The following is a 21168-nucleotide window of genomic DNA, read 5'->3' as shown; positions in this document are numbered from 1 at the left end:
TCAAAACCTGAACTGGACTTTCCACCCGAATTTTTTTTTTTTTTTATTTATAAAAAATTTAACAAACTTGGTTTTGAAGAAGAAATTACAGCATATAGAAAGGACGTGATGTTGATTATATGCGTGATTAATTCATAAACACCCATATATATTTATGCAAATCATCCTTCTCTTCTTAATTTGTACACGCTTTGCAGTCTTATAATTTGGAAGTAATTAATTAGTGGAGCTGTTTTTTCTCACAATCCGACCAGTACCCCAGACATACCCAGCATGGTGTTGCCTGCACCGAAACGAGCCCGGATGCCGGGTCGGCGAGCACAGGCACTGCCTTGTCGGGCCACCGCTGCCACCTCTTCTACCACCACCACTAGCAGCCTCCTCTTCAACCCTCATGTCTGCAGCAGCAGCAGCATGCAAACCCACTGAAGTCTGAATCTGAACCGCCGCAGGACCCTGCAGAAGAAGCCATCTGCCATGGTGATGCAGCAGCGTCAAGTCTCTCAGCCTAACCAAACTAGGCACACCTGGGTGAGGCTGACACATAATAATTTCTTACTGTCTTCTTCTTTCCGAATTCTCCTCTGCCTCAAACCTGAAACTGAAAGCTACAGAGCATCATATAGCTAGGAATTAATTAACAGGAGGAGTAAAATTAATATTTATAGCAGAGAGGAGGGAGGGAGGGTTGGCTAAGTAAAGTTATTTGGCATAAAGAGGTAGCTTTTTGATTGATGCCTAGGAAAGCTATTTCCTTTTAGATGCTTTAATTCTTGACGAGGCAGGCTTTTGTGTTAATGTTGTGTAATTCTTTGTGTGTGTTAAGTTTAAGGTGGTGATGATGGAGAGAGGCGAGCCAAACCAGAGCTACACATGTCCACATCATATGCTCCATGGACTAACAAAATCAAAATGCTAAAGATAGAGTGGTTTCATTTCCAACCAGGGTTAGATGCTGCCTCTGTTTTGCCACGTCCCTTTGATTCTGCCAGTTGGACACAAGTACATGCTAGTTTTGGCTCAGACGGATACACCTGTATTGTGCTGAGTGGCGGCAATATGTTTGTATATTTATACTGTCTTATAAAGAAAAACTCCAACACATAACCTCGATAACCTCGAGTGCATGAATAACAATTATTAACTAATTGAGCTACGGATATCTATAATTTTAGCACCGAGGTTTTGTATGTTCTAAAGTCGGGCAGTTAGCTAGCATATTTATTAATTGTGGGCACTGGTTACTTGCTGATATGCCTGCATGGCTGGTTTGGGGGACCTAAACAGAGGATTTAGGTAGGTTTATGACCGTGATGGGTTAATTAATATTGCTAAGTTTTTGCTTGGGGAGAAATCTTCAACATGAAGGAAGGGATTTTGGTGGGGTGGGGACTGAGTTAGGCTTTGGCTAGCTTTGGAATCGTGTGGCGTTCCTAGTCAGATTATATATTCACCTAATTAAATGTCTTGCCTTTTCTTGGATTGTAGCAAACAGCTTGTGTGGTGCCACGTTTATCACAGTCAGGCCCTGTCCCTGTACACATATATCCAATCCAATCTAGCATTTTGCTTTTTTGGAAATATTACAATAAGCAGAGGACAATTCAATTGAAAATTTGAAGCAGAAAATAAGTTTTTTTTTTCTTTAGTAAGAATAAGAAGACAAAAAGAAGGTTGTATTAGAAGGAAACAGAAGGGAATGAATCTGAATGCACAAAGAGTTTAAAAGAAATAAGTAAAGTGGAAAATAGCCCAAAGCAATTTAGTAATTTAACATGAACACAATGTCAGTCATCTATCTGTACTTGAACAACCTTCAAAGGGAAGTTTCTAAAACAATGCTACTGCATAAAAATATTGAAGAATATTCTTCACTATTTTCCTTTTTTTTCCACTTTTTCTTCCAAAACTAGAGCAAGACACTGGCAATAAACCAACTTATATTCTTGAAAAGGGGGAAAAAAAAAGCATCATGGCATAAATAAAGTAATCAATTAATTATGTGCTGAAGCAGAGCTGCTTAGCCTGGTGTTACATGTCGGTGAACATCCAGCAGCTTCAGAGAGGCATAAGGTGGAGCTCAGAAAGATTAGAAGAAGAAGACGACGACGAAGAAGATCAATCAGAACATTACACTGCAAGATTGTTGTTTATATCTCTCTGGTGTGTTTCTGTTGGGATAATGAACAAGAACAAATTGGTTTTACTAATTGCAGGATCATTGTCTGTGGAGGAGGCCTTGCGGCTGATGAGGAAGAAACCAGACAAGGGTTGCTAAGCAGCAGCAGCTGCCCTTTTTGAAACATAATGTAGTAGATGTGTAAAAGAAAGATATATTGTCAAATTTTGGTGCTTCTTCTTAGCCTTTGACATTTTCTTTTGGAACACTTACCTTCACTCAGAAAATTCTAAGGTTTTCTGCCACAGATAGAGTCATGTGGTACAGCTGGAGTGGGAGCCACGTTTCAATGGAAAAATTAATTCAGTATGAAGAAGAAGAAGAACATGCACTTTTCCATGACATTTGTTGTCTTTTAAGAGAAGTTGGAACTAAAATCCTCCTGTATCTATTAGTGGCTGGCATCTGTTTAAGACTATTCTAAATCATCGCTTAATTAAACAAAAAACTATACTACCATTCTCTTCTCTTCTCTTTGACCACCTAGTCTCGCATGGAAAACCAATCATGGCCATCCACTCAACTTCACACATGAAAAACATCACTATTATTAATGTTTTCATACAAAAAGAGGATTTCGAATTGTATTAACCAACCGGTCTTCGAATTGTATTAACCAACCGGTCTGATCCACGTTTGTAAAAAAATCATTATTAACCCCAAAAAAAAAAGTCATATAGATAATTTTATATGGATTCTTCTTTTCTTCTTTTTGGTAATAACATCAACGATATGAGTGGAGATTTTATTGTATACTCTGAAAATAATGGAGGCGGTCGAAAATATTGAAATAAAGATATTGGAACAACCCTACACGTGGGCCAAGTGGGCATAAGCCTGCTTTGAGCCTTCTCTGGCGGGCTTGGGACCCAACTCAATCCATTGCTTGAAAAGGGACTCTCTTTACCCGCTTTCTGGTGAGTCCGAGTCAACAAGCCGCCGACTCGGAGTCAAAATGATCACGTCAAGGGAAGGCGTGCTTTTCCTTTCCAAAACCACTCTCTCACACGCGCAATTTGACACGCATTTTCTCTCTCTTCCACTTTCCAAGAAACCGCACACGTTTGTTCGCCACGACCACCGTGTTCCCATGTTGCCATGTTCTTCTAGAAACCCCACCACCCCTCCACATATATAAATACCACACCAACTGTATGCGCAGCCCCCATCCCATCTTAAAATCTCTTATCATTTTCCTTTAATTCCTTCATATCTTTAGTTTTCTTTACCCTAATTTAGTTCAGATTTATTTATTTTTTGGGGGTTGAGGATGAATTCGATGAGATCTTGTGCCCTTCCAATCATTGGGTTTGTGCTCATGGCTCTCCTGAGCCTGAGTTATGGGCAGGCCCCAGCTCCTTCTCCAACAAGCGATGGTGAGTTGATCTTCTTCTGCAAAACCCCTTTTTCTTTTTTTGTTGGGTTTGGTGTGAAGCAATGAAAATTTGCAAACTTTAGGGTTTTTGAAAGTGTTGGGGTTCAGCTGATAGTAAGTTGATCTTCTTCTGCAAAACCCACAATTCTTTTTTGTTGGGTTCGGTTTGAATCAATGAAATTTGCGAACTTTAGGGTTTTTGTTATGGGTTTTGAAGTGTTGGGGCTCAGCTAATGATGATTTTGTCTAATTTTCTCCTTTGTTGTGGTTGAATTAATGCAGGTATGGCGATTGATCAAGGAATTGCTTACACTCTTCTGCTGGTGGCCCTTGCAATAACTTATTTGCTGCACTGATTCTTGATTTCTCAAGTTTCAGGCAGCCCAATCACAATGAGCTTATTATTGTTGTGTACATGATCGATTCGATCTGGTGATTATAAAATTCAAATTCTTTGTATACTTTTATCCTTATATTCACTTGGAGAATTTACAGCTAGCCCCTTTGTAGTTTGTACCTGAATGAATATCATTTCTTTGATCCTTTTTTCCACCAACTCATGGTGTTTTTTCATTTATTTATTTTTCTTTTGGCCAACTGTATCAATTTCTGTTTCTGGGTTGGTGATTGCAAGTCTTAAATTAATGCTGACCCGTTCAAACTTGGGCCTCATAATTCATCATCAGTGTCTTTGTGGGCCTCATTAATTGTTTTGGGCCTTATTGGGTCAAAAGTAAAACGTTTGACCAAAAATAAAATAAAAATGGAAGAAAACGACGTGTCATTTTATTGCTTTGAGGATTTGAATTGACGTTAGGTTATGATCGCTTCGCTTGTATGGTGATCTGGAACAAACAATCCTAACCCACATACTCAACTTTTCGCAAACAATATCATTTTATTATATAATATTTATCATGACGCTTGAAATTAATAATTTAACAGCATATATGTATATCATGGCGCTATAAATTAATAAATTAATATAAATTCAAGATAAAGAAATGGTGTCAATGCAAATATATATATTTACCCTGATAATGGAGATCAAAACAAGTAAATTTTTGAAGATGGTACATCTTAAAATTCTAGACATATATAAATGCGAGACGAATAAACAAGTTTTTTTTTGTAATAAATAATAGTCTAAATTATTATAATATACGGTATAGATCCGTTGTTTCTACACTAAATCTTTCTTTCTTTTTATAAAAATTTTAATACAAGAGAAGTGGGGTTTGTCACACACACACTACTAATGTGCCATGGAGATTCGAACTTGAGACTGCTGATATACAAGTTAATGTTCTTTTTTTACTGGCCTAGACCTTGTTGGCAACCAAATCTTTCTCTTAACATAATCTAATACAAATGACCTAGTTTTCTATTTTTGCTTTAATAACTTTTTAAATCTTTCTAGACTTTAAAATTAAAACCATGGGCCAATTGAGTGGGGTCATTAAGAGGAAGAGTTCTGATCGTTTGATGACATGATATAACAACTACGTGGTTTAAACTTTTATATTAAATATTTTTTCAATATAAAAATCTTAAACATTATTCTCTAAACTTACTTAACCTCGAATTAACATGGTTACACAAAACAAAATTGTCACAAAAAAGATACTATTGGCCGAAGAGCAGAAAAGAGAGGGACTTTTAAAATAAAAAATATATATATGAGTAGATAAATAGTATTATAAAATAAAAATGTATTGAATATTATGAATAAAGGTTTGTCGAAAAAAATATTTTGTCAAGTCTCATCTCAACAGGTCCAAATAGAATTTACCAACTACTAATTTGCTCACCTTGGCACCTGCGACAAAATACCCAAAACATACTCACTGCTTGAAGCCCAGATACAATACTCAACGTCCATGGTAAGGTCGCTACTCCACCAATGAATTCACTCCACATCAGCCATTGGGATATCGTACGCACCAGGTTCGCTTACACCGTCTTTCCCATGGGGATACACCTCTCTCTCTCTCTCTCTCTCTCTTACACATTCAGACCCACCTAAGTCACCCACCGTCAAATTCTTTGATAGCCTCTCTTCCATGAAACAAACCCCATTTAGTTAAATCCCATTCTTTCTTGATTTTGCTTGTATTAACAAACACAGAATCCAATTGGGTTCTCAAATTCATGAACTTTTTTTTCTCTCATAAGGTACGTGCTTGATAAAGTTCGTCTCTTTGTTGTTTTATCATCTGTATATCATCCATTCCCTTTCTTTTGTTCTTTTGATGTTTTTATGATCGAAGTGCATCGCTTTGTGTGAATCTGGTGTGTGGGTATTCTTGTTTTTGTTTTCCAGGGAGTTTTGCGCTTGCTGTGTTTGCATGGCTCTTTTGATTCATCTAACTGATAGGTGCCAAAATCGAGATGGGTTTGATTGATATGAGCTAAAATTGGTTGTTAGAGGTGATTTTCAGGTTTAAAATGTGTACTTTTGTGCGATGTTTATGGTTTTTGGATTAGATGATTTAGGATTCAGTGGTGATTTTACTTTGCACATGATATATGTGTATCTCATTCTGTTTGAATGAATAATTGGAATTTTAGACTGTTTGGTTTAACTTTGAACTTACGGGTAACCGGGTGTTTGGCCAACTGAAGATCAAGAATGTTGTTGCTTTTAAAAATTAAATGGACTTGTGCATCGATGCTAGCATAGCTGCAGTTGGATTGAGTTTTGTTGTGAATGTCTATTATGTTTCTTATGGACATATATCAACTTGCAATGCAGCTTTTCTGAATCAAATTCTGTTTCTGCGATGTATAGGGTTCAATTGAAATGGGCCATTGCTATCATAATTCACACGTGATTGAAATCTTTGTTTTTTGTTTGTTAGGTTTGAATCTTAGGTTTTAATTGTTCGACATTCTTTGGGGCTGGAGAAGGAAAGTGGGGATTATTTGCATGAACATAGAATGCCAGATTTAAGAAGTGGTGTTCGGCGATCAAAGAGGATCAATTATGTCCAAGACAATCCTGCTGTTTTAGTTCCAGCTGCACGGCCTGGTGCTGGTAAAGGTAATACCTTCAACATTCTACTCTTGAGATCACCTCTGAAAAATCCAATTAACCTGTGGTTTCTGTGTCCAAGTGCAGTGCTGACTGGTAAAGGTAGGGGTAGAGGGTCTAGAGCCATGCATCAAGGGAAGAATTCTAAGCTATTTGGTGCTGGAGTTGGTGGCCAAGGGCACACAGGTTTAGATTTTCCAGAGAGAGATTTAGTGCCGGTTCATGATGAGTTGGTAGGCCAGAAAGGTGCACAAAAATTGGCTGCTATTGAGGATGAAGGAAGCACTAGTCCGCTTCCAGAAAGTGTAATTTTTATCACCTTCCTGCTTGGCTTTATGTAGTTTTTTTACTGAAGCTTTGTGATATAGTATATGATTTTATAATTTGTATTTTCAGGTACAAGTTGGCCACTCTCCCATATATAAGCTAGAGAGAAAGCTGGGGAAAGGGGGTTTTGGACAAGTTTATGTGGGAAGAAGGATGTCTCCTGGCATAGGTTGCACTGCCACTGGGGCTGATGCCTATGAGGTTTAATCTTTGCAGTGCATCTCTTGAATATCTGTGTAAATTCTCAGACGAAGTTGATTGCGGTACTGATGGCGGTTTTCTGCATCTAATTGTAGGTTGCTCTGAAGCTTGAGAGTAGAAATGGTAAAGGGTGCAGTCACGGCCCTCCTTATGAGTGGCAAGTGTACAGGTATGCACTATTCATCCTTATTTTTAGTTAAATTATAATCTTTGTTTCCTGACCAGTGTTTTATGATATTACAGCAATCTTAATGGATGTTATGGGCTTCCCCTCGTCCATTACAAAGGTCAACAGGGAGACTACTATATCCTAGTGAGTTTCTTTGCTATCATTATTTGTTTCCTAGGCATGTTTTCCAAATCTTGTAAATATTGTCAATACTTGCCGTTCCTGAATAATTATTTCTCAATGTGAATATAGGTCATGGATATGCTTGGCCCAAGTTTATGGGATGTTTGGAATTCTCGCAATCAGTTGTAAGAAACAATTGGTTCTCTTTTTCTGTGTTCCAAGTTTCAGAGTGAAAATGATACACCTTCCAAGTTTACAGTATATGCATTAAACACATTGTTCTCATATCTTTTTATTTTTATTTTTCTCTTCAAAGGCTGTCTGAAGAGATGGTTGCTTGTATAGCAGTGGAGGCAATATCAATTCTAGAGCAGCTTCACATTAGAGGGTACTTGCAACTGATTAGTCTCCATTTTTCTTTTTCTTTTAAACTTTTGTATGCTAATGTTGTTCATGGTTATTGATTTGCAGTTTTGTGCACGGAGATGTTAAGCCAGAAAACTTTTTGCTTGGTATACCTGGAACATCTAATGAGAAGAAGTTATATCTTGTTGATCTTGGTTTGGGTATGTGGTCTTTGTTAGACAACTTTTGGGAAAATAGAAAGAGATCAACAATAGAATGTGCTTCTGTATATTCCTGTCGTGCAAATTTTGGAAAAACTTGTGATAATTCTTGTGCGTTTTACGTCTTCAGCTTCTAGATGGAGAGATGGGTCTTCTGGACGTCATGTTGATTATGACCAAAAACCTGATGTTTTCAGGTAAATACAAGTTTACAACCTTCACAATGCTGTGTACATTGTATGATCAGGTAACTGGATGGTTATGAGTTGAGAAGAAGTTGTTAATTAAATATCCTGAGAAAAACCTGATGCTTTAGAGGGATTTTATGATATTTGGAGTAAGAAGCATTACAGAAAATAATCCGGTTGACTGATTGCACATATCATTCTTGTTAACTAGCATTAGTTCAATCTGAGATCGTTTATTATAAGTCCATTAGACTCAATTTTTCTCATATGAAATGCACATGGGATCTGAAGTGGCCTAATATTTCTGATATTTTTAAAAGGGGAACTGTGCGTTATGCAAGTGTACATGCTCATTTAGGCAGGACAGGAAGCCGAAGGGATGACCTCGAATCGTTAGCTTATACCCTAATATTTCTCCTTAGAGGAAAACTTCCCTGGCAAGGCTACAATGTAAGTTCATTTTGGTATTCCACTATGCATAACTTTTCCAACTAGATGGCCTAATGTTTTCTGTTTATAAATGCTTGGCTGGGCTGTTGCGCTGCAGGGAGAGAACAAAGGATTTCTTGTTTGCAAGAAGAAGATGGCAACTTCTGCTGAGACACTATGTGGCTTGTGCCCTCCTCCTTTTCAACAGTTTCTTGAAATGGTGACCAATATGAAATTTGATGAAGAACCAAATTACTTAAAGCTTATTTCCCTTTTTGATAACAGTATTGGTGCAATTGCCTCTCTGCGACCTATCAGAACTGATGGAGCTGCAAAGGTGGTTGCTTGTGTTTTAATTTGTTGATAAATTTTTGAAGTTGTGGTCATTTCGATATTTTTAATTGACCATTATGCAATATAGGTGGGTCAAAAAAGAGGAAGAATGCCTGTTGAATTGGTAGATGGTGAGCAACCTAAGAAAAAAGTTCGATTAGGTAGTCCAGCTACTCAGTGGATATCGGTCTACAATACCAGATCATCAATGAAGCAAAGGTAGTTGATGTAATAAAAGTGAACACAATCCCTTTTAAGGTTATCTTACTCTATTGTACACGTACGAGGTAGAAAAGCCTAGACAGTATCTCACTAATCACCATCCTAATTCACTTTCCTGGTTTTCCTTCAATCTTTTTTTTTTCCCTATTTCACTATGTTGTTAGTTTTACATTCTTGTTCCTGTATCAGCAAGTAACAAGAAGAATTTTGTGCAGGTATCACTACAATGTTATGGATTCAAGACTAGACCAGCACATTGATAAAGGAAAGGAAGATGGGTTGTATGTTAGCTGTGTTGCTTCATCTGCGAATATGTGGGCTATTGTCATGGATGCAGGGACAGGCTTCACGTCCCAGGTTTATGAACGGTCATCTGTTTTCTTGCACAAGGTAGCTAATCTTGAAATTACTTTCATGAACTTTCACTTTGACATGTAATTATCTAGTGTTCCAGCAAGTTCATTATTTCTGACTGTTCACCAGGAGTGGATAATGGAACAGTGGGACAAGAACTACTATATCACTTCACTTGCTGGTACATGCAATGGAAATGCCCTGGTGGTAATGTCCCAAGGTATGTGAAACTAGTTGACAGAGCTTCCTGTTGTCTGTGGCAGTGTGTGGCCATAGGGGTCTGGTCCTCGATGGTAATTAATTTTGTAATTAATAAGTATAAGATAGGAGTTAGGGGCTTGGTTTCTGCACTGGAGTCGCTTTTCTTTTTCCCCAACCCTCACCTTTGATCAGCAGCATGATATATCTCATCAAATTATCATTCTGACTTGATTGAGCTGCTCTGTTTTTATAGCTAATTTTTCCGTTCTCCTCTTCCCATTAAAGGTGTACCTTATACTCAGCAATCCTACAAAGTCAGTGATGTGTTCCCTTTCAAATGGATTAATAAGAAGTGGAAAGAAGGTTTTTCTGTTACCTCCATGACTACCGCAGGTAGCAGATGGGGCATTGTCATGTCTCGAAATGCAGGTTATTCTAGTCAGGTATACCAGTCTTGAACCCCTGTTGTAATGTTCTATGTCGGGTGGAACACTGCAGAAAATAATTGTCTCCTATGTGCTGTCTTGCTAGGTTGTTGAACTCGATTTCCTATATCCTAGTGAAGGCATCCATAGAAGATGGGAGACTGGATATCGGATTACCTCAACTGCTGCTACAGAGGATCAAGCTGCATTCATACTTAGTGTACCTAAGAAGAAATCACCAGATGTGGCTCAAGAAACTCTACGGACATCGGTTTTTCCAACTTACCAAGTAAAGGTACATTTTAATTGCTGAGATAAATTTAATTGGGGGAAACTGGGAGTTGCCTTCTAATAGAATTATTATTATTTTTTTAGTAAGCACTGGTATTAGTTTGGTAAATTCAAAATGTGGTAAATTTCTTGATTATTAGTAATTACTAATACTGTTTCTATTATTTTGGCTGTGGCAGGACAAATGGTTAAAGAATCTCTATATTGCATCTATTTGCTTTGGGAGAACAGTGTCTTGAGGTTGAGGTTCGGTGAAAAAACTGCACCATGATGTTAAATGCAGGTATAATAGGAATCTTTTAGATTTGGCTTAATTTGGTAGACTTCTTTCATACCTCGGACTCAAGTCACCTCCATCCAGCCTTAAAGTGTTATCTCAATAAGCAGTATACCTGAACTATATAAGCTCACAATTTTTCTGTAACATGGAATTCTACAGAGACACCAAGGTGGCGTTGTGAACTTCATGGCCGATGGCTGAATGCACCTTTTGTCTAGCCTTCTTGGACGATACAGAAAGTTCTGTACCATGTAGAGAAGGCAAATGCTTTCATGTATAGATGCTTTCATTGAGAACAAATGAATAGAGGAGCTAAAATGTACCGGCATTCATGCTTTTAAAGGTACCTAAAAAAAAAGGAGAAGTTTGCACTCTTCCTATGTTGTATTGGTTTTAGAGGGATGCATTCTCCAATTTGAAGAAAAAACATAATCTCTTAGGGAAAGTTCACGTTTTAACACTGGAAGGCATTAATCTGTTTGGGACAACAGAGTGTCACCCCAAAGCAGTTGTGTGTAAAGGAATTGTACTCACTATCAATTGTAATATTTATTAGAAAAGGTAATGAAAAAGTTAATTGATCCATTTCCTTAGATTTGGATTTGGAGTTGGTTCATTTCCTTTCCCCCCTCATGGGTTAAAGTTTCAACTAATGTGAAATTCCTGTGCATTCTGAGCCATATACATTACTATACGGTGCAGCTTGGTATACGTTTTTTATCTTTGCATTGACAATTGGCAATGGTAGCTGAAAGGTTTTCGCTTCCTTTTTCAAGCAAGACATTTTGCGTGATAGAGGCAGAGGCTATTGGTATTAAACAAATGAAAAAGAAGCCCCCGGTCAAATGGTATTTGCATGCACCCTTCAAGGTAGTCACGTGCATCACGTGACATATGATGATGAGATGATTAGGATCCACATAATCCGGACTAACAATTTTATAGACACGTTTCTAGATGAAGCTTTTGGTCTTTGCACTTTCCAGCAAAGTGAGCTATCAGCTTTTCTATTAGCTACCCAAGTTGGACCATTCGAGTCCCAAAGAGCCAGCCAACTACTTCTCTCATTCTCATACTTTTAGCCAACATCATGTTCTCTATATTTATGCACCCAACATCCACTCTCAACTAGCTTAACTTTGAAAAGACACTAGTTGGTGTATTTGTGGGTGCTGCAATGGATATAAGAAACTGGTGCAGTTCAGGCAGCAGCAAAACCATCCACTTGGGTGGGAGGCACTACGATGAGATCGACTGTATGAGATTACGGTCTGATTCTGGTAGCAGATCAAACAAGTTGAGGTGGAAAGTTTTGTGGGTGAAGTTGAAGAAAGAAAAGAGGAAGATTTTCGAGTCTCCAGCCCCTGTGCAGGTCTCATATGATCCTTACACTTACTCTCAAAATTTTGATCAAGGGTGCGCATTGGACGAACTTGATGAATATGATGACCTATCTCGCTCATTCTCCATGCGTTTTGCAGATCCTTCTAACATCTTTTTAAAGAAAGAATCGATGGTTTAGGAGAGCACAAATAAAACTTGTAGTTGTACCCTTGATTCTTTATTGATATTGGATATCGATATGCGGTGTATATAGTTATGTTCTTGAGCTCTGTCTCATATCTTCTTCATCTATTTTGTGTTGTTGTTGTTGCCACTTAGTTTGGTTCTTAGAAAACACACAAGTTCATCAGATTCTATTTCTGTTCTATGAGATCTCAGCCTAAAAGGGTCGACGAAGATGATGACTTTTGTTTTGTAACCATTCAAGTAGAAGAGAAAATGAAAATTCTGAATAAAACCTCTTGTTCCAAACTCCTTTACTTTCATATCATGAATCTTGCGGAAATTTTAGGATCAAGTTAAAGAGTTTACTTGCAAATTGTTGTGAGATAAGCTTACGAATTCGACAGCTAAAGAGTTTTCTTGCACTTGCTGGAAAATTATGCTCTAGCATTAGTATCTCGTGAATTTACAGATGTTTAATTCAACACTGAAAAAGAAAGCAGACCCCAATTGTCAAACATGTTAAAGCTACTCCTCTTGGTTGACATCTCTGAAAAACCAGTAATACCCTTGCTGCTTTGGTAATGTAGTAGGATACAAACGACATTATGTATTTATCCTTATTCACGAATTGACCCCAACGTCTGTTGTCTTTTTCAGTTGAGGACATATTTGGTTTACTAATTAAGGTTAAACGACACCCCGCTCATCTCCCAACGTGAAAGGTTCATAGAAAATTCACATTCACCACAACTGGAAATTATCAGTATACAGACTGACTGACTGGTCGTCGTATTTTTCTTTTTCTTCTGCAATAGGGTTTAGGGTTTTCAAATTCCCAATTCAGTGACTTCTGAACACCGTCGTTTCAAAATCATACACCCATGGGGACCGAACTGGTGGTCACTACGGACCGGGTCCAGAAGTTCTTCGACGACCTAGAGGCGCAAAAGGCCATTCTCTCCACATCCACGAAGCTATTCACAACCCTATCCAAACACTTCAATTCCCTCCAAGACTCCCTTTCCCAGAAATCCCAATCCCTAGAATCCAAAATCCAATCCCTCGAATCCCGTTCCCGCGAAACCTTAGAATCCCTCGACCTCCGGGAGACCTCCATCCCGGAGCGCGAGTCCGCTGCCGCCGCCCGAATCGAGGAGCAGAAAGCTGCGGCCTTGGCCGAGTTCGAGAAAAGCATTTCCGGGAATTTGGATTTGCCCGAAACCCTGAAATCGTTTTCCAGGAAAATGGATCCGCAGGGATTGCTGAAATTCATCGTTTCCAAGCGAAAAGAATCGATATCGCTTAGGACTGAGCTTGTACAAGCAATAGCCGAGGCGGTGGACCCACCAAAGCTGGTACTTGATGCATTGGAAGGGTTTTTGGATTCTAAAGCCAAGAAAATTGGGGTTACCGATAAGAGGTGGGCGTGCGGGCTGTTGGTTCAGGCTCTGTTTCCGGAGGGTAGGTCCAATTCCTGCGAGAAGGGGCCGGAATTTTCCCGGAGCATGGTGGAGAGAGCAGCGCGGATTGCGGACACGTGGAAGGCGCAGATGGTGGGGGATTCGAACGGTGGAGGCGGGACATTAGGGGCAGCGGAGGCCGTGATGTTTGTGCAAATGGTGATTGGGTTTCGATTAAAAGAAAAGTTCAGTGAGGAGTTCTTTAGGAAGTTGGTAATGGAACATGCGGCGAGGAGGGATATGGCAAAGCTCGCAGGGGCATTAGAATTTGGAGAGAAAATGGGAGGTATGTGGTTGTTTTATCAGACCAATTTTGTTGTTCCTTCAGTTGGAGATAAAAAATATGTTCTTTGTGGTAATTTGTTACTGTAGAACCTTTAATTGCTTCATGAATATATAAATATACATACATATGTTTAGTAACATTGGTAGCAATAGGATCCTGGTTATTTATATTGCAAGTGTCACTGTGCAAGAAACTATATGCTACCATTTGTTGAGATTGAGAAACTTGTATTTTGTATTTGGTCTTTCTGCTTGCATTTTGTATCCTGCTAACATAACCAGGCATAAATGATCGAACCTTATCCTAGATTGTTGGCGTAAGTTTGATTTTTGAATGGCTCCCAGAAGTGTTCAAGTTCAGTGTGCTGTGCGCACAGATTAGGGTTGATGTCAGTCTCTCTGTTTCTTGGTACCAATGAGATCTTAGGTTGAATTAATCATGTAGAAACACAAAACTTGTATGGCTAACGTTGTAGCGTATTTGGTAGTAGATGGTATTAAGATTCTTAACTTTTTTGAAATCTAACTAGGCTAATTGATTTGCTAATCTGGGGGCACTCAGAGTGTAATATCTGGGTACTTAAATAGCTGAAATACTAAGTTGTGATGATGAAGTGGTGCCTTTTCAGAAATTTCTGGTCAGAGTGACAGCATTATTATTCATTTACATTTGATTCAAATAATTTCTGATTTGTACAGATGTGATTGACGAGTTAGTGAAGAATGGCAAGGAGATAGAGGCAGTATATTTTGCTTCTGAGACTGGATTGACCGAGAGGTTTCCTCCTGTTTCTCTGCTCAAGTCATATCTCAGGAACTCCAAAAAGAATGCTACGACCATATTGAGGAATGGCAATAATAGTTTGGCTGCAACTGTATGTGTAACTCCACCTTTTATCTTAGTTTCCCAATGGAGTTCTGTTTTCATTCTGTGATCCGATGAGTTTTCTGCACTCTTTTGTGAGATTTCTTAATTTAAGTTCATCTTACAGGAGGAGTCGAGCACTTTGGAGTTGAATTCCATAAAAGCAATCATCAAATGTGTAGAAGACCACAAGCTTGAATCAGAGTTTTCTCTTGATAGCTTAAGAAAGCGGGCTACTCATCTGGAGAAAGCCAAGGCAGAAAGGAAAAAGAGCTCAGCAGCTTCCAGCAGGTCTCATAATAATAATAATAATAAGCGAGCCTATGGGGGTGGGGTTGGTGGTGGAGGTGGAGGTGGTGGCCGAGGGGTTGGATCATCTTCTTTCCGCCCTGCCAAAGCTGCCAAGTTTTCCAATGCTTACCCCTCCTTTAACAGGAGGAACCCAAATCCTCCTCCACAACATAGCCCCGCAACACGATATTCTGGTCCATACAATTACCCAAGCCAAAGTGTGTACGATGGTCCAACAGCAGCCTCATATGGATCCACATATGGAGTGCCCCATGCTCAAAGCCCTGCTGCTCTTCCACCACAACACTTCTCCCTCTCGGGGGACAACATGGCTGCTGGCGGGTTCCGAAGCAGTGGTGCATATGGTGGCCAGACCAGCTATGGGCCATATGATTACACAAATGCTGCTCCACCATCCTACCAACCTCCTTCATATCCGCAGTAGTTAGAAGCAGACATAGCTTAGATGGAGCTTTGTTCCCTCATGTATTTGCTAGCCTTACTTTAGAGAGTTGCGTAATCACAGTTGTTTTCGTTACTTTGATTATTAACTTTCCAAATCAAAGGTTAAAGAAAACAAAAACAAAAAACTATTTATCCATTTCTTTCCATGGTTTACTTCAATGATCAATCCAAGGGTTTTTTTAAGTTCAGTGGTAGAGCGATCGTTTACGTATCCACCAGAAGGCTCTGTTTTAGTGTAGATAATAAACAATGGGGAGGGAGGTCAAAGGACTCACGTGGCCAAATTGACAATAGTTGCTTCACGTCATTGATCTATGCTCTGTATTTTTGGACAAATCTCGGGCTTCAGTTTCATACATAAATTATCACCCACCCAAAAATAAAAAATAAATATAAGAGTTTGTTCTTGGCACGAACTACAACTAGTCTACAAAGAAAGCTGGAAAATACCAACTCGGATTTACTTTTTTTGTGTTGTGTCATTCTTTTGCCATTTTCTCATCATTTCCCATTGAAAATGTGCAAGGAAAAAAGCAATGTTCTTTTGCCTTAATACAATAAAACTAGGTATTTGTCAAATCAAAGGAGCTACCAGACCAGACCATAGCATATGGTAGATATATAAAGCAGAAAACATGGCGTGCCCTTTTGCCTTGCCTCCTTTGCTTAAAATTCCAAGCTCAAACAGCAACCAAAATAAAGAAAGGAGCCCTTCATTTCGCGTTTGTTTTTTAGCTTCTTACCGTGTCTGTCTATTATTCAAATTCGACGAGTCACGAATCATTCATTATGCCGTGTTTATTCTTCTTTCTTCTTGTTTGTCCCAATTGATTCTTTTGCCATGTCAGTCCATTTAGTTTGTGTTGTAAGGAAACTGTAGTTTTCGTATGTATTGACCGGGGCCGTCGCAAACGACAGTGCCACTACGGAAAGATGCCCAAGATGGACGCTATGGATAGTGTAGGGGGGGAATTTTATTGGACAATCAACTCTTTCTTTTCTCTTCCCCAAACCTAAGTTGTCATCTTTCTCGTTCACTAATCAGGGAATTAGTATTTTCTGTCCTCGTAACAATTGTTGTGCATCAGTCACAACGCATCAACATCTGAGAGTCATTCACATGCATGAATTCCTTATTAGCTTTTTAAAACAAGACATGCTTATTCTTACTTTTTACACCCAGTTGATCAATATGATAAATAACCTTTGTTTACTGTTTGTGCAAATAATCTCACGGGAGAATATTCGCTTCTGGATCCTTCAACCTTCGATCTTCCTTCTCTCTCTTCTTCGATTTCTGTAAAAAAGATTGGAGTAAGTAGACCACACCCGGGGGTGTTGGCCAAAGGCCCTCCGATGCCTAAGTTAGTTCGAGTATTTGTAGGAAAACAATAGCTAAGCAAAGGGTACGAAGTTGTATGTAGGGTGTAAACCGGGTGGCCGGAGCCGTGTGTGGTGGCCGGAGCCGTGTGGAGAAAATATGGAGAGTGGAGAGGGAGAGAGAGCTTCGGGTATTTTTCTTGGGTATAAGGAGTAGGTTTAGATGTCCCTTGAATGATGAATGAGGTTGTCTATTTATAGGAGCCTCGGGGCTAGGGTTTCGTAGGAATCGAGTTGGGCCTGATAATATCTGAATTAAATATATATTATCTCTTAAGAAGATAATATCTGAATTAAATGATATTATCTTCTCTTTATTAGGATAATATCTTAATTAATGATATTATCTCTTTAAATAAAGATGATATCATATTAATTAAGATATTTATCCCAAATAATTAATTAGCCAGATAAACTGGTGTAATTAATTATTTTAAGAGATAATCTTCTTTTCCACGTGGCGTGCCCTGATTGGAGACGAAAATATATGCTCCCACAAATGCCCCCCAGCTTCTGCGTGGCGCTTGTGTGGCAAGTAGGAGATGAAATTATTTTTTTCGGACTCTCCAACTGTGTTTGGGCTTTCTTCTATGAGTTGGACTCCTTTTGCAGATCGAATTCCCAATTGGTGTAGGCTTCTAACTATTGTTGGAGTTGGATTCCTAGTAGGAATGAGCTTATGATTCCTTCTTGACCTGGGTTGTCCAACTTGTATAAATATAGGGCTTCTATTCACTTTGTGTCACATCGCAAACTTAACTTCTCTACTTTATAGCTTGAGAAAGATCTTGGAGAATTTGTACTGCTTGTCGAAGAGAGGAGTTGCTGTGCATCCCAAGATAAGTCGAGCACGTATATATTTTCTTCGTCTTCTCTTTTTCGCGACGAGGACCAGTTGGGTAGGACTAGGCTGGTTGACGATGTGACTGGCGGCCGAAGACAGTTAGAGAGGCGGTGGCCGCTGGTTGCTACTGAGCGAGTATTGGAAAAAAGTTGGTGGTCTACCCCCTGCCCAAGGTGTTGACAGATGGAAGCAGAATGGTCCAGTCTCTGATGTTCTGCCGGCTGGGTAGGAGGAGTGTTCTGCCGGACCCCCATAAAGAAGGAAGGCTGATGTCAAGTCTTCAATAAATGAAGCTGCGACTTCGCGGGCGAAGGATGTGTAACCGTTAAGGAAGAAGCCAATGATCCTTTCTGTTGAGAAGAGTCTAGTAGGAGATGTTCCCCTGTCGTCAGCTAGGGTTAAACATCTCATTGGTGCAGATAGCAAGTAGATTGGCGATATGCACAATATTTGGGACGTTTCACTCAAGCCTCCTGTAGACAAGCTTGGAGATCGTGATCTGCTCTGTAAAGCAGTCCGTGCGCGATCTAGTTCACCTACTATGAGGCAATGAGATGCAGATATTATTATTCGAAGTTTGGTCGTCTGCACCAGTCAAATGATGGAGGTCGAATTGGGAGGTCTTCTCATCTACCCAATCATCATGATCCAGCAATTAAGTCATGAGATGTCAAGCGTGAAGTAGATTCAGTGTCGTTGACTCATTTGGAGGTGAGGATGGCAGCAACCAAGAAGACGAGAGAGTCATAGGCTCGAGCCGAGGGCTCTTCTGCAACGTCAGCAGCTAATCCCAAGGTGAACAAGTCCACCCCTGCAGGGGATGCAGGCATGCCTAATTTGCTCAAGACGAACTTTCTGTCAAGTCCATCCACTTGTGCTGAGCTGATTGATCAAATCCATCAGGCTGGCGATCTTGGTCTTTTCTCAAGTCTTTCCTTGGAAAAACAAAGGGAAGCAACATTTCACCTGCTTTAAAAAAGAGGTGGTGGAAGATATCCCGAATCAGGCAGGTGGAGCTGCTGAGAGCATGGCTGATCAGGTGAATGCGGAAGAGACTGCAGATTAAAGATCTCCTATTGGAGTCTCGGAGTAGATAAAGACTCATTTAATTCTTTTCAGCTTTTGTAGTCTGCTCTCTGTTTAGAATAACTGGTCTTGTTTGACCATCTTCTTTTTGTTGAACTTGGCCGGTCTATCACTTTGCTATGGAAATTTCAGTTGTTTTTTATTTATTTAAATAACTTCAATTCACATAGTGTCTTGTAAATTGCTTGAGTGTTTCTGAGAGTGGCCTGTTTGGCCTACGTCCAGAGATTTGTCAATGAGTGTGACCCGTTTGGCCTACATCCAGGGACGTGGCGATGATAGTAGTCCGTTTGACATACGTCCGGAGACGTGTCGTTGATAGTGGCCTGTTTGACCTACATCTCGAGATGTGTCAATGATAGTGGCCCGTTTGGCCTACATTCGAAGACGTGTCGATGAGAGTGGTCCGTTTAGCCTACGTCTGGAGACGTGTCAATGAGAGTGGCCCGTTTGGCCTACGTCCGGAGACGTGTCAATCAGTATGGCCCGTTTGGTCTACGTCAGGAGACGTGTTGATGATAGTGGCCTGTTTGGCCTACGTCCAGAGACGTGTCGATGTGTGTGGCCCGTTTGGCCTACATCCAGAGACGTGTCGATAAGTGTGGCCCGCTTGACCTACGTCAGGAGACGTGTCGATTGCTTTTGTGAACACTCCATTGGAAAGAAAAGCTTGAACTTGTATTGATGTCTGTGTGACTACATTGCTTTATTGAACAAAAAGATAAGCTTACATGAGTAACATCAAAAGTAACTTGTCTTCAATGGAGGTAAGGGAGGCTTGAGTGCCTGCTTGGAGCCCAGCTGATAGGTGAAGAGTTTCATGGATAGTCCTCCTGGAGGTGATGGGCATTCCATTGCCTTGGAACTTCCTTCCATTGAAAGATGATGAAAGATTTGTCTTCCATAACTTGGTAGCTAGTGACGGCTTGGAAGACAAAAGTCGCGTGCTTGATCTTTCTCTTCTGCCCCCTGGTGGTCACCCCGGGCTCTTAGAGTAAGCTAGGATCGTGTTGATCCATATGGCTTTTTTCATGGAGGCTTATTGTTAGTTGCGTTACAATCCTTGATTTGTTGAATAGCCCCCCTTGAGATGAATTCCGTGTAATGGCCGTCTCTAACTAGATCTTTGAGGTACCTTTTCCAGGCAAAGCAGTCGTTTGTATCATGACATACCCTTCATGGAATGTGCAGTATCTACTGGTATCCTTCTTGGTTAGGTTTCCCTTTAAAGATGATGGTTTCTTCAACCAAGGCATGTCATTTACTTGGGCTAGGATCTGGTGTATCGGGATAGTGAACTTGGTGTAGCTCTCTGTTGCTAGAGCACCTTCCTGAGGCTGTGATCTGCGCTTGCCGTTCTCTTTGCTTGCTTGCTTAGCTGCTTGATCAGCCTTCTTCGCGGCAATCTGGTCGTCGTCCCATAGTGCGTAGCGCTCTGCTGTAGTAAAGACTTCTATCAATGTTTGGCGGGGAGAGATGGTCAGCTCGCGATATAGCTCACATTCAATTGGCAACCCCCTATTGAAGGCGAATGATGCAATTTGGTCATCACATCCTACAATGTTTGCCCTCTCTGCTTTGAACCTCTTGATGTAGTCTCGGAGGGATTCATCAGACTTCTTTTGCACGTTGAACAGATGGTCAGGGTTCTTCTTGATCGTCCGATAAGAAGTGTACTCTTTGGTGAAGACATAAGCAAGCTCCTTGAAGCTGCTGATCGACCCGGATGGCAGGGTGTGGAACCAGTCCTGAGCTGCTCCTCTTAAAGTCATTGCAAAGACCTTGCACATTAGCGCATCTTCAGTTTTGTGTAGGATCATAAGGCTCTTGAAATGCTTCAGATGACTTTCGGGGTCGGAATCGCCTTTGAAGCATGTAAAATAGGGCGTTGAGAATCGTTTCGGAGGAGCAGCCTGCTCAATTTTGACTGTGAAAGGTGAGGAGTTTGCTCGGTCTACCTCAATGCGTAGTGCATCTTCGAAATTTCCGCCAATCTTTAAGTCTCGAAGTCGGTTATTCACAAGCTTCTCAACGTCTTCTGCACGCATGGCTAGTCGGTCACGTTGATGATCTTCGCGATTTAGACGATGTTGATTGACTTCCTCATTGGCTTGCGAGGGTCGACCTTCTCGGTTGTGCTGTCTAGGCGGAGTGTTGGTGGACTGCGCTTGTGAGGGATTTCCAGTAGTTTGGCGACGAGAATTGGTTCTTCGAGAGCGAGTAGCAGAGCGCCTTTCTTCACGATCCTCATTGTGATGATTGTCGAGTTGACCTCCTTGGGGGCCT

General features: G+C 40.2%; 3 protein-coding genes and 2 long non-coding RNA genes across 5 annotated transcripts; 3 read left to right on the top strand and 2 right to left on the bottom strand.

Moving 5' to 3' along the window:
• Positions 1–18: 18 nt before the first annotated feature.
• Positions 19–1448, bottom strand: LOC117633645. The gene is made up of 2 exons (XR_004586689.1): positions 944–1448; positions 19–608 (listed from the first exon to the last, which is right to left on the bottom strand). It is a non-coding gene; the product is annotated as an uncharacterized LOC117633645 (long non-coding RNA).
• Positions 1449–3186: 1738 nt separating this feature from the next.
• Positions 3187–4114, top strand: LOC117633643. The gene is made up of 2 exons (XR_004586687.1): positions 3187–3555; positions 3837–4114. It is a non-coding gene; the product is annotated as an uncharacterized LOC117633643 (long non-coding RNA).
• A 1338-nt stretch (positions 4115–5452) lies between these two features.
• LOC117633619 (casein kinase 1-like protein HD16) lies at positions 5453–11313 on the top strand. The gene is made up of 19 exons (XM_034367280.1): positions 5453–5729; positions 6416–6597; positions 6676–6893; positions 6985–7116; positions 7212–7285; positions 7360–7429; positions 7538–7593; positions 7725–7796; positions 7880–7974; positions 8105–8171; positions 8483–8612; positions 8710–8928; positions 9013–9143; positions 9362–9536; positions 9630–9720; positions 9987–10144; positions 10233–10421; positions 10597–10700; positions 10857–11313. Exons 2-18 carry the CDS (start codon positions 6495–6497, stop codon positions 10654–10656), a joined length of 2040 nt encoding a protein of 679 aa, XP_034223171.1. The 5' UTR covers positions 5453–5729; positions 6416–6494; the 3' UTR covers positions 10657–10700; positions 10857–11313.
• A 1450-nt stretch (positions 11314–12763) lies between these two features.
• LOC117633624 (FRIGIDA-like protein 4a) lies at positions 12764–15760 on the top strand. The gene is made up of 3 exons (XM_034367284.1): positions 12764–13952; positions 14651–14826; positions 14944–15760. Exons 1-3 carry the CDS (start codon positions 13088–13090, stop codon positions 15550–15552), a joined length of 1650 nt encoding a protein of 549 aa, XP_034223175.1. The 5' UTR covers positions 12764–13087; the 3' UTR covers positions 15553–15760.
• Positions 15761–20000: 4240 nt separating this feature from the next.
• LOC117635522 lies at positions 20001–20930 on the bottom strand. The gene has a single exon (XM_034369825.1). The coding sequence runs from the start codon at positions 20928–20930 to the stop codon at positions 20001–20003; it is 930 nt and encodes a 309-aa protein (XP_034225716.1).
• Between the last annotated feature and the right edge of the window lie 238 nt (positions 20931–21168).

This window comes from Prunus dulcis, chromosome 7, assembly GCF_902201215.1.
Source record: "Prunus dulcis chromosome 7, ALMONDv2, whole genome shotgun sequence".
Lineage (NCBI taxonomy): Eukaryota > Viridiplantae > Streptophyta > Magnoliopsida > Rosales > Rosaceae > Prunus > Prunus dulcis.
Note: the sequence above shows the minus strand (reverse complement) of the source record. Positions and strands in the feature narration are given on the sequence as shown.

What these genes read in the sequence shown, in the direction of transcription:
- LOC117633619 (XM_034367280.1), top strand. Translation starts at nt 6,495, where the DNA reads ATGCCAGATTTAAGAAGTGGTGTTCGGCGATCAAAGAGGATCAATTAT. An exon ending in TCTTGTTGATCTTGGTTTGG is followed by an intron (nt 7,975 to 8,104) that starts GTATGTGGTCTT and finishes TTACGTCTTCAG; the next exon opens with CTTCTAGATGGAGAGATGGG. An exon ending in GAACTGATGGAGCTGCAAAG is followed by an intron (nt 8,929 to 9,012) that starts GTGGTTGCTTGT and finishes TATGCAATATAG; the next exon opens with GTGGGTCAAAAAAGAGGAAG.
- LOC117633624 (XM_034367284.1), top strand. Translation starts at nt 13,088, where the DNA reads ATGGGGACCGAACTGGTGGTCACTACGGACCGGGTCCAGAAGTTCTTC. An exon ending in ATTTGGAGAGAAAATGGGAG is followed by an intron (nt 13,953 to 14,650) that starts GTATGTGGTTGT and finishes TGATTTGTACAG; the next exon opens with ATGTGATTGACGAGTTAGTG. An exon ending in ATAATAGTTTGGCTGCAACT is followed by an intron (nt 14,827 to 14,943) that starts GTATGTGTAACT and finishes TTCATCTTACAG; the next exon opens with GAGGAGTCGAGCACTTTGGA.
- LOC117635522 (XM_034369825.1), bottom strand. Translation starts at nt 20,930, where the DNA reads ATGCGTGCAGAAGACGTTGAGAAGCTTGTGAATAACCGACTTCGAGAC.